Below are 15944 nucleotides of genomic sequence, written 5' to 3'. Positions count from 1 at the left end.
GCACAATCTTCTACCTACCTGAGTATAGAGAAATTGTCCTGCATCTTCTGTTGAACTTCAACGAAATCGTGCAACCCATGTAAGTAATGTCGCAGCGGGAAGTGTTGTCTGTCATGGAAAGCAAATTAAAGACCAGCTCTTTAAGTTGTGCTTCTGCCTTTCCACAAATGCACGCCCATCTAAAGAGTTATGTTTCACTGTCGTTCGATTGGTGCCATATGTAAAAAATTTTAATGACATTCACCTTAAAGTCATTTGCAACCTAAGAATTTGCTACTACATATTCATTCATGAAATGTGTACTCTTACACTCAGCACTTATGCTGGATATGAGATTATTTATGTGGGGCAATAAGTATGCCGCAACAAAATACTGTGCGTTTCAGTAACCAGAGGCTACAAAAGTATTAACAGGTTACATTGTAGTGAATTCTCATCATTGGATTTGACTGCTAGTGGTTTCTTCTATATGTTGTTGACTGGGAAACAAAAATTTGCATCAGCTTGTGCTAAGTAACTTTAATACAGTTAAACCTCTATATAATAAATAGTTAAAATTGAGAATTTGCTTCGTTACTATAGAAATTTCATTACATGGAAATTCGACCTTTTATGCAAATAGTAACAGTCACTAATGGATTTTTCTTACACAGAAGGGGCCGCAAAATTTTCTGAACTATTGAACTATTTGTAAAGGCTAATGTGATTGAGAAAAAGATTAATTTTGTTGAATTTGAGAGTCGGCGATGAAAGGTACAGTAAGCCAGCTATGCATTCACGTCCACTCCACCCGACGTCTACCTGCAGTAGGACACTGCTATCATGGAAAGAGCAGGCAGCAGGGAACGTGCCTCCAAAATTCAAGATTATGCAACCTCCTGTACTAAATGTGCCATGCCACGCCCACTCTTTGCTCTGTCGGGCTGACAGCCATGCACAGCCAAGGCCATGCTGAAAAAAAGAGACGTACGCCAACCTGCCCCCCACTTCCAACCGTCTCCCCTCGTGCGCACTTGATCGTGTTGTCGTGAGCTCGCTCCCTCCCCTTCTGCCCCTTGCTCCCGCAGGAAGATGGTGCTCATTAAAGGGGCCCCGAACCACTTTTTTATCGAAGTCGAGAAATGTATTTGGGGTTAAATTAGACTATTTCAGAAATACTTTGTGCGTGAGTAAAAAGTACTTCAATGCATTCGGCCGAAGCGGAGCTATTGGCAATCATACATCCCGTTCGCAGTGCTTCCGCTCCTTTTTCAATGACTTGCACGGCGAAGGCTTCGGCGGAGCTGGACGTGCCCACACTGCTCCGCCTACTGAACACCATCATGGTGCGCAGTTCAAATTTGATTTTGGGTGTTCGCTTAAACACCGCTGTTTCCGATTTTGGCGCCTACGACGCCCCAAATGCGGTTAACCTCAGCGAACCACAGTGTGCTCAGGCAGCGGACTCGTCGTGGCACCCCGTGGCGGCGGCTGCATCTATGCTACATTGGCAGACCACAGCTTTTTCCAACTGCAGCGTTTTATTTGTGCACGACAAGGCTTGAGTGTGCGCTCATGCTCATGTGCTCCTGCCTGGCTGTGCTATGTGGTGCCGACTTTGTCTTTGCACCAGCGTGACTGACGGATAGTAGCCACAACAAACTTGCGCATTTTGAAGCGCTGCTAATACATCAATACAAAGTGAAGTCTGCCAAGGAATCTAAGCAGGAGCAATCAAGAGCGAGCTTTAATCTTGAAGGCCAGTGCTCTTGATGAGGAACTCGCAATAATATGTAGACAAGCATGTTTTTTTTTTCTTGCGCCACTTTACACACTGCAATGCAGCGCCCGTAGACCATACAGCTACAGTTCAAAAAACCATGTTCCATAAACGGCGCCTTCACGCAAACATGCACACAGAACTTTATTTCGTTTTTCGTAAACAAATGTAACAAATCACTTGCACTGGGGAATGGCATTCGATATACTCATTACTCAATGCCTGCATTGCCTGTTATGCAGCAGTAACCCCGTGCATACTGAAATGTTTGTTGGGCACATTTATTACATGTAAAGGCGAAAATAGCACAGTGCGGTAGTAAACGTGCTTGTATTGAAACTGCGCTGTGTTGACACCGACGTGACTGAACCACAAATGATATGTGACCATGCCCCACATGTTTGTTTTAATAGGGCGTTCAAACGGCCAATACTATTGTCATCCGTTGGCAACAAAATTCCACCAGGCAGACACCGCTAAATTCGGCAGCAGCTCTTGGCTTGCAGAAATTCTGAGTGGATTTCTGCTCACGTGTTAAGAACTATCCTTACAAGCAAGACAGTGAGCCCAGCCACCATAGACCTGCCAGTCACACAGTGAAGATTCTTGTGCGCTACTGCTGCGTGGGTTTCTCACTGACTATTGTAGTGCGGATGGGGTGTGCAATAGCTTCATTAAATCTAAAATACAGTGCAAAATTTTTTAATCTCTAGATCGGTAAATTCTGGAAGTGAATGAGGAGAAACAGGATCGTGTCGAATTTGTTCTGACCGCTTGTGGAACCTATGGGTTCGGTGAGACCATGATGTACAGTGAAAATAATGACACCAAGTAAATTAAGCTGCTAGGCACCTGATGTAATTTTTTTCTTGCGCTCCTTCAGCAGGGCTGATATTCTTGTGCGCACAAGATTCTCTGCTTTGGCATTATTTTATCCAACCTTAAATGCCGGGGACAGTCAAATTTTGTAATGTTCATAAGTCTGATGTTAGCACTATTTCAGATAGTTTGCTAATATTGATCTTCCTTTCTCTTGCTCATCAACTCAGCTCTTACCTTCGGGACTTGGTGGAAATGGTTCATGTCTACGTTAAGATGCTTCAGCACTTCGCCAAAGGCCACCGACATATTATAGTGAAGCAAAAGGCCAAGGCACGGAGAAAGCCAAAGAAGAAGAAACCAAAAGAAAGTACCCCAAGTAAGTTATGCTTATTGCATGTGTACGTTTGGGCTGCACCGTTCAAACAAAACGATTAGTCTGTGAAGCTTGAACGAGGGAGGTACGCTTGCAACGACAATAAAAATTCAATCCTTCGTGTCTTTTGTTGAAGTTTTGTTTAATGAGTAGAGATGTAGGCAGCCTTCCTTGAATGCCCAAATATGTGGCTAGAAACCTGATCACTTGCAGAATGATTGGTCAGCATAATTTAAACAATCCATGGCTTGTGTTGCAATGCAACAATGACAGCGTAAGTTGGCAGCATTCCACCGGTTCCGGTGAGTCAGTGGTGACTGTGTGTGAGAAGCAGGATGGACATTCAGGCTGGAAGTAGTTGGAAACTTTGGAAACAGTTCATGCTTGAAACTACGCTGTGAAAATGACTAGGATGAAAAAGGAGAGAATGGGACAGGTTTGATTCCCAGCTGTAATGGCTGCATTTCAGTGGTGTGCAAGAATTATTCTGTGCTTAAATTTAGATGCACATTGATAATCAAAATTTATCCAGAGCCCTCAAATCAAGACCTTGGTTCCACTTATTCTACTCGCCCATCGCATAGCGAGGGCCTCATCTTTGGCAGCTTTAATGCCATTAGGTAGCATACGAGGGTTTAGTTGTCTGCTCCAAGGTTCATAACTGCAGCTGTGTGTTACAGTCGAACCCACTGATAACAATATTCTAATAGTACCACGAAAATTCCATTGTTATAGCTGATAATTGTTATAAACGGCGTGCCTGAAAAAAATCAAAATGGGAGGATGGCAGAAGTGATCTTAGAAAACTGTAATGGCGGTGAGGCCATTGCCCCTCCCCACCACCTTCCTCCATCCGGCTGCTGATTGTGCTCACTAGTTTACCTGCCTTAACAAGCTATGGCTGTCTGCGTTAACGAATGGCACTACTATAGCTGCAGAGGGGGGCACAGGTGGCAAGCGATAGGCAAGCACCACCAAGGCAACGCTTTGGTGGCCCCATAAGGGGCCTTTTAACATATGCGAAGAGGTTGCCGCGGCAGCCTGTCAGCTTGAGAAATCCAGAAGAAACGCTGAGGCGAGATCACTACAAGCGTCTCGCCACCATGTACGTCGCACTGGATTGGACACGAAAACCCTGTGTCAGTCAGCCTAGCATGCTTTACGTGAAGCTTGCTGCCATCCTTCTCCAAGGTGTCCAGGTACTCCACGTAGTGCAGCGGAAAGTTCCTTGCTAAAATGAAGCCTCGAAGGAACTGAATCATCTGCTGGGCCTCCTGTGAGGACAACGTTGAGGCAGCCTGCCCTACCGCGTCATTCCTGCCATCATCAGCCATCTTCCATTTCCGCGGCAAGTCAAAAGAGGCTGAGAAACCAGGTGGCCAGGAACGATTTCGACGCAACCAACGAAGACGAACACAAGCAATTAAGCTGTTTGTAGAACTGCGCTGAATGAGGAGCCAGCGAGCAAGATGCGAGCAGCGCAGTTGGCGCGGTCCATTCGTGTTTCGGAGGGTGGCGTGGCGTACAGCTATGGGCGCAACCCATTTGTGTCCAGAAGGGTGGAAGGGCGACGGGAGAGAGGTGCGCAGAGTAGGCTGGAAAATGAGCACGTGGCAGCCATTCGAGCAGCGAGCCATTGTGCAGCGGCTCGAATTTCTCGTTTTCGTTTTTTTATTTTCAAGTATTTCGCATTTCACTACCTTTCGGCTCGGACACCGAGCAGCCAGACTTCATCGTCATAACCGATAATGTGGCATAGGGGCACTGTAGTAAATAAGTTATTTCACCGTGCAAAACATACAAAAGTTGACGCTACAGCAGCTTCTCATTGTTATAACCGATATATTGTTGAAACCGGTATCGTTATAAGTGGGTTCGACTATACTTTCTTAAGATACTGCTTGAATAATCTCTTTCATGACTTTTTAGAGCTGCCAAAAAGACTGAAACGATGACTTAGAGATGCCATAAGAGTGTTTATTCCACCATTCGAAGCTGCTGCTGATTGAACTAGTGCATTTGTGGATATTTTCGTTTAGGCAATGCTGTCAGTGAAGAAGTACGGCAACAAGAATGGCTTGAAGTGTCGTCCGAAATTTCCATGGCTCTGCAAGGTGAAGAGGAGCTTCCTGATGACGTCGTTCCATACGACTCTACATTGGACAACACTGAGAGTGAACAAAAGTAGGCATTATGCGTGCATGCATCTTTTACTGAATAATGTTGCACCTCTTTTTTAGTGAAGTTGCAACCAAAACAGATATAGTACCTTCATTATATTCAATATTCGTTATAAGCATATGTTTGTTGCAGGCTGACATTACCAAGAAACATCTTAGATTTACTTTGTGATGTCTTATATGTAATTCATTATACAGTAGACTTCAGTTAATCTGTCTTTGGTTAATTAGATATTTCGATTAATTAGATCCCGACCAAAGGTCCCAGCCGGCTCCCATACATTTCTATGGGACCAAGGTTTCGTTATTTCGATCTTGAAATTAGCCTATACTGAAAATGACTGTATTGTCTGTATTGTAGGTGACACCTTTGTGTAAGTCACATCCCCCAGTTTTCGTAAGTCAAAGAAGAAATTGACATATTAGTCACACCGGTATATAAGATGCATTTATTGTTACTGGGTTGGCAAAATAAATGATGCACGCATATATACAGTCGAACCCGACTATATCGAACCCGTTTACATCGAATTATTCCATATATCGAACAATTTCTGGACACGATATAGTTACAATGAGTATATATAGCAAAAATTACGCTTACATCGAACAAAACTAGTAGCGACTCCCGATATATCGAACGTCAAGCGGCGGAAAGTGCCCCCGGAAGTTGGCTTTCCCTCGCAGTGACGGGAAAACCCGGCGGCGCGGCTCCATCCAACCGCTCTCCCTACGTGACCGCGCTACCTCGGAGCCGCCGACACCCCCCTACAAAAAATGATCCTTGCCCGCCCGCCCGCAGCGCTTGCTCAGACAGCCAATCAGAGGCTCTTGTGCCCTGGTCGTGCAAGATGGCGAAAGCAGCGAAAGTGCGAGTTGTCTCGCTGCTTATCTGATTCTTGTGTGCGCCTTCTCCCGCAGTGTTGCCGTGATGAAGCGGCAGAATTCGCCTTTCGTCGTGGAGCTCGAAATCATAAATCGGGTCGAACGCGGTGACAAGTCGGATGTCCCCGCAACGTACAAGATTCCGAGGGGCACTCTCGGCACGATCTTGAAGGGGGAAATTAGGGCTAAAGCGGCCTAACTCGCGACCCGGTGCCCGTAGTTACGCCCGTGGCGCCCGACGCGTACGCACGGCCGTGTACGAGTGGTTCATCCAAAATAGCTTCAGCCGTACTGACTTCCGCGTGCTCGGTGATGACTGTAAATTCTGATTAATGCGACGAAGCCGTTGCCGTTGTTGCCGAAGTTTGGAGCGAGCTGTCAGAATTTCCGGAAGCTGTTGACGAATCAACGGTGGATGAGTTTGTGAGCGCAAATAATGGTGTCGCGACCACGGGAGAGCCCGGAAACGAAGACTACATTGCTGACATCGTGCCGAGCACAAGTGAAAATGGGCACAACGAGGAAAGCAACGACCGTCTTTGGCCCACATCCTCCGAAGTGATTGGTGCGCTCGCACTATAGTCCGGTGCTTCTGCGCGAATGCGGAATGTTGCGGCCTCAGCTGCTCAGACTCCTTAAACAAAGTGGAAAAGTGCGTGCCTCGCACGCAGCGAAATTGCCCAAGCAGAAGAAAATGCAGGACTATTTCGTGCGAAACTAAGCTAGTTTCATCAATAAAGTGATTTTATGAATGGTATGTGCTTTTATGACATCCAATTATTTAGCAGGCTTATATCGAATTATGCTCTATATCGAACTGATAGGCGTTTTTTGGCGAGTTCGATATAGCCGGGTTCGACTGTACAATCATCGTGAAACGCTAAACTTGTCCATTTCAGGGCACTAAATTTCCCCCAACAAAATTTTATGAGCTGCAAATTCTCGCAGAAAAAAAACCTTCAACTAACACTCCTCTTAGATGTAATAAACCAACCTTTATTGCACTGCACTTGAATGCCTCATCCTCTGATACAGTGTCCAAAATTTCACTCACTTTAGCCAGCAGCATCACTAGGTTGTCGACTTCTGAATAACCTTTACGTGACCTATCCACATCCCTGGTATTGCTTTTCCGGCGTGTAGCAGTGGCCTTCATTGCTGCTACGCTACTGCTGCTGCTGCACGGCCTGCTCGGTGAACCCTAGGAGTTAACATCTGTAGCAACGGTCCTGCCTCTGTTCATACAAAATTAAGTTTCTTTCAGGATGCTGCCACTTGCAGTTTCATGAACTAAAAAGGATGCACAGTTTGGTTACGCCAGCATGCATAGCTGTAAGCACATACCGTATTTAGTCGAATCTAGGCCGATAGTTTTTTTCAAATAATCATATTCCAAACTCTAGGGTCTGAGGGTCTCTAGGGTCTCTGAGAATATTAAAAAACGCGCCAGTTTTTCGTTGAAACTGCTGAATATAGTGCATAGCTAGCGCCATCTAGAAAAGTCAGTATCGCAGCCGCTACTAGCCGTGCCAGTAGCCAACTGTACACAAGTAAGGTCGGCATTTTGACCTGTGTCGTGTCGGCCGTATCGGTGTGTGGCGTGGTGTTATCGCGATGGCACCAAGCAGGAGATGCCACTACAGTGCCGCTTTCAAGCGAAAAGTTGTGATAGCCGCAGAGGCATCGTCGAACCTTCAAGTCGGGCGGGACTTCGGCGTCGACGAGAAAAATTTCCGTCGTTGGAGCGGACAGCCACAGCAGCTTTTTGCGTGCTCCGCAACGAGGATGGCATTTCGCGGACCAAAGAAAGGCCGTCACCACGAAGTGGAGACAGTTTTGGCCGACTTTCTTTGGACGCAGAGAGCAGCTGCCCTTCCAGTGACAACAGATGTGCTCCAAGCGAAAGCTAGGGAACTTTCGAGGGAGCGAGGCCTAACGCCAAGGGATTTCAAAGCCAGCCGGGGCTGGCTTCTGAAATTCATGAAGCGCTTTGGCTTCAGCCTCTGACGTCGCACTTCAATCACCCAGAAGCTGCCAAGCGATTTCGAAGAAAAGCTGATAGCTTTTCAGTGCTACATGCTGCGAAAAAGAGAAGCGGCAGGCTACAACCTTGGGCAAATCAGCAACGCTCACCAGACGGCTATGTATTTTGATATGCCAGTGGCGTACACCACGAATGAAAAGGGTGCCAAGGAGGTGAAGATGCACTCTGCGGGCTACGAGAAGCAGCGCGCAACTGTGATGCTGTACTGCACAGCTGATGGACATAAACTCCCTCCTTATATGATATTTAAAAGGAAGACACTTCCTGCTTGAGAAACTTTCCCAAGAAATGTCATTGTGGGAGCAAATGAGAACGGGTGGATGACGGGTGTAATGGTGGAAGAGTGGGTTAAGATTGTGTGGCGACGGCGTCCAGGAGCCCCTTTGACAAAGAACTCGCTCCTTGTCGTCGACTCTTACCGTGGGCACTTGACCGACAACGTGAAGGCTGCGCTCGCCCAAGCGAACACAGACCTTGCTGTCATACCGGGCGGCATGATGGGTCAGTTGCAGCCACTTGATGTCTGCATCAACAAACCTTTCAAGGATGAAATATGAGACGGACTGGTTGACTGACGAAGACCACATGCTAACGGCAATGGGCCACATCCAACGTGCATCACTATCGCAGCTGGCGGGTTGAGTAGCTGCAGAGGGGGATGACATCCCAGGTACTTTGATTGTGCGCGCCTTTAAAAAGTGCAGCATATCTAATGCGCTTGACAGTACCGAAGAAAGTGCACTGTTTGAAGGTGACAGTGACAAGGAACACAGCGACGAGTCTAGCAGTGACAACGACGTTGAATGAGCTCTGCACGTTCAGATTCAATAAATGCTGTTTGCATTTTGTGAACGCTGTCCTCGCTTTTTTTGTTCGGCCTACATTCGAGGTAATATATTTTTTTGTTGTTGGCTTCGGACTTTAGGGGGTCGGCTTAGAATTGGGGTCAGCCTAGATTCGAGTAAATACAGTATATAAGTTGTACTGTTGTTCAAGATGCACCGGCAATAATTAAAAAAAAAGTGTTTTATAGATTGGAAAATACAGTAAAGCTTGACTGGTCATCACACATGTGCCCAACCCCTATAATCACTGAAGTCATGACTTCAACAGCGGCAGTGTCCTTCATGATAGGGCTTGGTGTAGAGTGAATGCGTCGAACACACGTCATCTCCTGTTGAAAATGGCTATTTTCATCTTGCCCCAGGAAAACATTAAAGGGAAAACGGTAGCTCGCAATGAATTATTAGAGTATTTACCTGATTCTATTGCATGCCTTTTTGTTTTTCGTGAAACATGAGGCTGAAAATTGTCTGCGTTGTGCAGTCAGATAAGAAACCAAAACCACTTTCACAGCATTTGTATGTTTTACCGCATCACCTCAATGTCTTTCGATGAAGCTGACTTTAGGAAATTGGCCGCCATGGTGCAACACTCCTGTATTAGACACTTGTCTATATTACCTGCTAAATAAACTGAGCGTACATTAAATTTCTGCGTTGTTTAGGAGCTTTAATGTCATTTCTACGTACATAGAAAGGGGGTGTGGCAGGCGTTTGTTTCAGGGGCTTGTTAGAATTGGGCAAAAGCTGCCAAATGATTCAGTGGTACATTTGGTATCCTTTCCTGTTCCTTGTTTAATTCGACCTGTTGGCTAACTTGATCAGTTTCTTCGGTCCCATGAGGGTCGAATTATCAAAGGATGACTGTATTAGAAGAATACCTCTGGTTACGTAACCACCAAGTGAGAATCATGCAATTAGTACAGGTAAACCTCGGTATCACAAACTTCAGTATAACGAAATTTTGATATATCGAAGTATATTTAACTTTTGATGACTTCTTGTCCATAGAACAACATGTATTTTGAACTTCAATATAATGAAGTGTGTTTATACACAATTTCAATGTAATGAAATTTCACTGCCACTGGGAAGGAATACAGAGTCAGTAAATGGAAAGTTCCACATACGCAGGTGGTCAGATGGTTGAATTGCGAGCAGCTGCTTGTGAATGCACCTCTCAAATAGCACACCACGTGACCAAAGAGTGACTGCCAACGTCAAGCAGCATCATCATGTTCGGCAAGTGTGATAAGATCCTGTCGCGCGCCGCGTGCAGTATGCTTTTGTGTGAGTGAAAGCATGTGAGGGTGTGCTGAGAAGGATGATGGCTTGATGTGCGCTGAGTCGAGGAAGGAAAGAGAGGAAGGGAGCGAGCTCGCGGTAACATGGTGAACCACACAGGAGGGGATGTCTCCTTTTCTAGTGCAGCCATAGCTGCAGGTGGCTGCCAGTGCAGCTGAGCGCATACGCAGCTTGTGCACTCTGTTTTAGGAGACAATCTGCCATGTGTGCCAAGAGGGGGCGTACTGAGATGACATGGCATTGTACGCTGTCTTCCCGTGCCTTTAGTTCTGGAGACTGCATAATCTTGAGTTTTGGAGACATGTGGAAGCAAGAGGCAGACAAAGCATTTGCTCCCCTCTGCCGGCACTTTCCATGATAGCGTCATCCCACTGCGTGCGACACTATCAGTTGCGGGGTAGAGTGGGCACCAAGGCATAGCTGGTTACTGCCATTGTGAAGATATTGTTGACGTGGCATGAAACTGCATCCTTCGTCACCGCCTCTCATATTCAACAAAATAAATTTTTTTTCTCATTCAAATTTGCTTTTTCTGATTGCCTGTTAATTCGGTAGATGTTGCAGCCCTTTTCGTGTAAGAGAGAGAGAGAAAAAACTATTTGCTCCATTGGGGGGGGGGGGGGGTTGTGCAGAGTGCCTGCGGATGGGTCCTCAGTATAAAAAAAATCTATTGGCGACTGTACTTATTTGCATAACAGGCCGAATTTTCTTCAAATGAAATGTCGAAATAACGAAGCAAACTCCCTATTTCACCAACTTCATTATATCCAGGTTTAACTGTATCGCAATTATCATAATGCACTTAACGTAATATAAAGTGTGTGATGCAATTTGATATGAGTGCATGCTTACAGTTCTTTTTGTACTGCTCGGTGATGTTCACACCACTCCGTTCACGTTTCCGGGCATCACAGAGATTGCGGAGTGATCCACACAGTGTGACAAGTCTCTAAAGCGCGGAATTTGTATGTCTCGCTTCTATGACTTCATTTGTTTAAAATGAGGTAAAGTGCTTTTGTTGCAAAAGCAATTATATGGATGCTCCAGGCAAATTTTCGCCATTGACATTGCTGTGATGTTACAGATATATGTATACAGTGGACTCTGGATACACGGAACTCTCTTAAATGAAAAGGCCGGATAAATGGCACAAAGGAGTCAACATTGGTTGGCCACCTATAGGAACGATGTCAACAAACTTCGTTTAAATGGAATGCTTATTTTTGTGACCTCCAGTGAAACAGAATTGGAATCGAAAGTGCAACTAGTTCCTCTGCTGTCATACAGCATAATAAACAGGAGTAGGTCGACAAGCATGCCGCTTGGTTATGCTAAATAGTGGAGAAAATCCTATCTGTTAACCAGTTGCGCTGTTGAGGCATTAACATTGTTCTGTGGCATTGACGTTGCCTATTTTCCTATTTTATGCTTTCTTTGGTGCATTGTGATGGGGACATTGACAATTGTTTTAAGTGAAAGAAGGTGTGATATTCCAAGCGCAGGGCAATGAAGAGTCTTTTTCACTGCAGTTGCATTAAAACACTCGACGCTGTTGAGATAAAATGATTTTTTTTTATTTATTAGTCTTAACATAAATGAAACTTTCAATAAGTGAAACTATTTTCTCAATCCCTTCGACTTCCATTTAAGAGGAATCTACTGTATATATACAGTCAACGACCGATTTTTCGGGCCCTCTAGGGAACGTAAAAACGTCCGAAAATTCAGGCAGTCCAAAAAAATGAATGCATGCAAGAAAACGCACCTTCTTTCTTTTTTTCTCGGATCTAGATGTAAAGGGCGAAGTACCAGGCTTCCGAAATCCTCAAGTTGCGAACAGTGGAGTTCACTGACGAGCGTCGAAGCACCTAGGCCTAGCTTCGCAGAGCACACTTGACACAGCAGCACAACCACACACCACTCTAGCCAAAACGTGGCCTGCGCAAACAAACGAAACGGCGCCACTCTGGAAACTCCGCCATAGGCAGAAATGCGGCGTTGAACATAGCCAGCGTGGCCAGACCAAATCGGTGTGTGACGGCTAGATTCGGCTAGTTATGGTTCAAAGCGGTGATATGCTTCGGCTGCAAGTCCATTTCCTTCGCAAGGGCGCTGCGCGAGAAGCCAAAGGGCCTTCCGTCGCGTCAAAAAGTCCGGAAAATTGGACGGCGGGGGGGTTCGATCATCCGAAACTTCAGATGTCCTTATACATTGATTCTATGGGGCTCGTGGCAGTGCCGCGAAGACGTCCGAAATATCAGGCATGTCCGAAAATTTGGGCGTCCGAAAATTCAGTCGTTAACTGTATATATATATTGTCGCAGTACAACGCGGACTGTAGACAGGGAGACGTTCAAGAGCCGTAGAACAACTTGTTCAAAATACAAAACAGACCAGAGACACGTCTTCTTCGACGAAATCCGTTAATGTCCCTATCTTCGTTGTCGTCTGCATAGAAGAATAGACGCACGCATCATTTGTCCCCCCCTAAGAGAGCATCGTCCCGATGCTAGACCAGAAGTGTCACTTGTGGAATTAAGTGTCTCTCGCATAGTTATTTGCTCACATACGGCTTCATGCGGACAACGTGCACAAGTTCAGCACAGTGCGTGCGGCGCCGCGTACAATTGGGACTATCGGGGACGACCTCGTACGTGACGTCACTGAGTCGGCGCAATACTCGATATGGTCCGAAGTATCGCCTTAACAGCTTCTCGGAGAGGCCTCGTTTTCGTATAGGTGTCCAAACCCACACTCTGTCGCCGACGTCATAGATTACTATTCGACGGTGAAGGTCATAGCGCCCTGCGTCGTAGTCTTGCTGCTGGCAGATCCGCAAGCGCGTGAGTTGCTGAGCCTCTTCTGCGCGTTGCGTAAACACAACGGCGTCCGTATCAGTGTCGTCAAAGTCATGTGGAAGCATAGCATCCAACATCGTTTGTACATCCCGCCCATGAACAAGGGTGAACGGAGTCATGCGCGTTGTCTCTTGTTTCGCCGTGTTATATGCAAAGGTGATATACGGTAGGATGTCTTCCCAATTTTTATGTTCAACATCCACGTACATGGAGAGCATGTCTTCAATTGTTTTGTTTAGGCATACTGTTAATCCGTTGGTTTGTGGATGGTAGGTGGTGGATTTCCGATGCGCCGTTCCACTTAGCAGCAAAACGTGATCTAAAAGCGCAGCAGTGAATGCGGTTCCTCGGTCTGTTATTACGACGGTTGGTGCGCCGTGTCGCAGCACAATGTGCTCAATGAAAAAGCGCGCCACCTCTTCCGCTGTGCTTCTCTGGATTGCCTTTGTTTCAACGTAACGTGTGAGATAGTCGGTTGCTACGATAACAAAACGATTCCCGGCAGGAGAAGTAGGAAGCGGACCCAATATATCCATTCCTATTTGGTCAAATGGTCTTCGAGGAACCTGGACGGCTTGCAGGAGGCCGGCTGGTTTCGACGGAGGCGACTTGCGCCTCTGGCAGTCGAGGCAAGTGCGGACGTGATGTTTCACGGTGGTGTTAAGTCTTGGCCAGTAGTACCTCTGCTTCACTCTGGCCAACGTTCTCGTGTAGCCTAAGTGACCAGAAGTCACCTCGTTGTGACAGGCTTGAAGTACTTCCGTACGAAGAGCTGCAGGAATGACGAGCAGATAGGGGGACCCGGTCGAAGAAAAGTTTCTTTTGTAGAGGACTTTGGCCCGCAAACAAAACGACAACAGGCCTCTTGCGAAAACTCTAGGCGGTTTCGCAGATCTGCCCTCTAAGTAATTGATGAGCTCAAGCAACTCAGGGTCGTCCCGTTGTTGTTGGGCAATGGTGGATGTGTCCAGGACACAAAGAAATGCCGAGTCTTCTTCGGGAGGAGCAGACGACTCTATCGGCGATCGAGACGGGCAGTCAGCATCCGTGTGTCGTTTCCCCGACTTGTACTTGACAGTCATGTCAAACTCTTGCAGCCGTAGGCTCCAACGCGCCAGTCGTCCCGAAGGGTCTTTAAGGTTTGTCAACCAACACAGTGAATGGTGGTCGCTGATAACTGTGAAGTGGCGGCCATACAAATATTGGCGAAATTTCATAACAGCCCATACTACGGCGAGGCATTCCTTCTCAGTTGTGGAGTAATTGGCCTCTGTGCGGGAGAGTGTTCTGCTTGCATAGGCAAGTACTCTTTCTGTGCCCTCCTGCCACTGCACAAGAACAGCTCCCAAGCCAACATTGCTGGCATCAGTGTGGAGAAATGTAGGAGCGGTCTCATCAAAGTGAGCAAGCACTGGAGGTGTCTGGAGACGTTCCCGCAAGTCAGTGAATGCACCTTGCTCTTCGTCACCCCATACAAAAGCAATGTCGTCTCTCGTCAGGCGAGTTAACGGTGACGCAATGCGAGCAAAGTCTGCAATAAACCGGCGGTAATAGGCACAAAGGCCCAGAAAGCGCCTGACAGCCTTTTTAGCGTTTGGTACTGGAAACTGTGCTACGGCCGCAATTTTCTCAGGATCTGGGCGAACACCTGCGTGGCTGACGACGTGACCGAGAAACTGTAGTTCCCCGAAGCCAAAGTGGCACTTCTCCGGCTTCAGGGTGAGGCCGGCGGACCGGATGGGCTGCAGAATCGTTTCAAGCCGTTGGAGGTGTTCTTCAAAAGTTGCGGAGAACACGATGACGTCGTCCAGGTACACTAAGCAGGTTTTCCACTTCAGACCCGAAAGCACAGTGTCCATGAGGCGTTGGAATGTAGCAGGGGCAGAGCACAAGTCGAAAGGCAAGACTTTAAATTTGTATAGGCCGTCTGGCGTCACAAAAGCAGTTTTTTCACGGTCTCTCGGATCTACCTCGATTTGCCAATATCTGCTTTTTAAGTCCATTGAAGAGAAGTAATGCGCGTGACGAAGCCTGTCGAGTGAATCTTCTATACGGCGAAGCGGGTACACGTCTTTCTTTGTCACTTGATTGAGTTTTCGGTAGTCACCGCAGAAACGCAAGCTGCCGTCTTTTTTCTTAACTAGAACTACAGGAGATGCCCAGGGACTCGTTGATGGTTGAATCACGTCGTCTTCCAGCATTTTCGTCACTTGTTGTTGTATGACTTCACGTTCTCTGGGAGCCACACGATAAGGATTTTGGTGAATTGGTCTTGCCGTATCCTCTGTAATTATCCGATGCTTCGTTAGAGGCGTCCGTCCGACGCTGGACGCCGACGCAAAGCAGTCATTGAACTTCGACAATAGCGTGAGAAGCCGCTCTCGTTCGTGCTGCGACAAAGCAGTGCTGACGTCGAGTGCAGAAGCCGGGCCTTGCGTAGGTGCTTCTTCGAGTAGCGAACAGTAGCCTCGAACATCCGCAACACCATCAAAATAAGCCCCAGCCGTGCCCTTTGGAAGGTACTGTCGCTCTGTGCTAAAATTGGTTAGTTACAAGTTAGTGCGCCCGTCGTTGACATTTACGATTCCTCATGCGACCGAGATACCGTGAGTAAGCAACAACGTGGTTATTTGGTCGGCAACTCCCTCGCAATGAAACGGTGTGTCACATGCTACCGTAACAAGGATGCATGATCGAGGTGGTATGACGACGTCATCTTCTGCTAGACGAAAGGAGTTGCGTTGCGGCGATAAGCAATGGACTAAACCAGGGCTCTTATAAAATGTCACCATGCGGTCCGGAATGTTAATTACGGCGCCGTATTCTTTAAGGAAATCCATTCCAATAATCAAATCCTTACAGCACACAGGAAGAAC

General features: G+C 46.8%; 1 protein-coding gene across 1 annotated transcript in view; it reads left to right on the top strand.

Annotated features, from left to right (window-relative positions):
• Positions 1 to 15944, top strand: part of timeout (circadian regulator timeout) — a 316230-nt gene that overhangs the window by 32168 nt on the left and 268118 nt on the right. Inside the window, exons 11-13 of the mRNA XM_050178451.3 lie at positions 1 to 79; positions 2809 to 2957; positions 4994 to 5138. Coding sequence (XP_050034408.1) covers positions 1 to 79; positions 2809 to 2957; positions 4994 to 5138 — 373 coding nt within the window. The remainder of the gene's footprint in view (positions 80 to 2808; positions 2958 to 4993; positions 5139 to 15944) is intronic.

The sequence above is a fragment of the Dermacentor andersoni genome, chromosome 5 (assembly GCF_023375885.2).
Source record: "Dermacentor andersoni chromosome 5, qqDerAnde1_hic_scaffold, whole genome shotgun sequence".
NCBI lineage: Eukaryota > Metazoa > Arthropoda > Arachnida > Ixodida > Ixodidae > Dermacentor > Dermacentor andersoni.
This window is presented reverse-complemented; position numbering and strand designations above follow the sequence as displayed.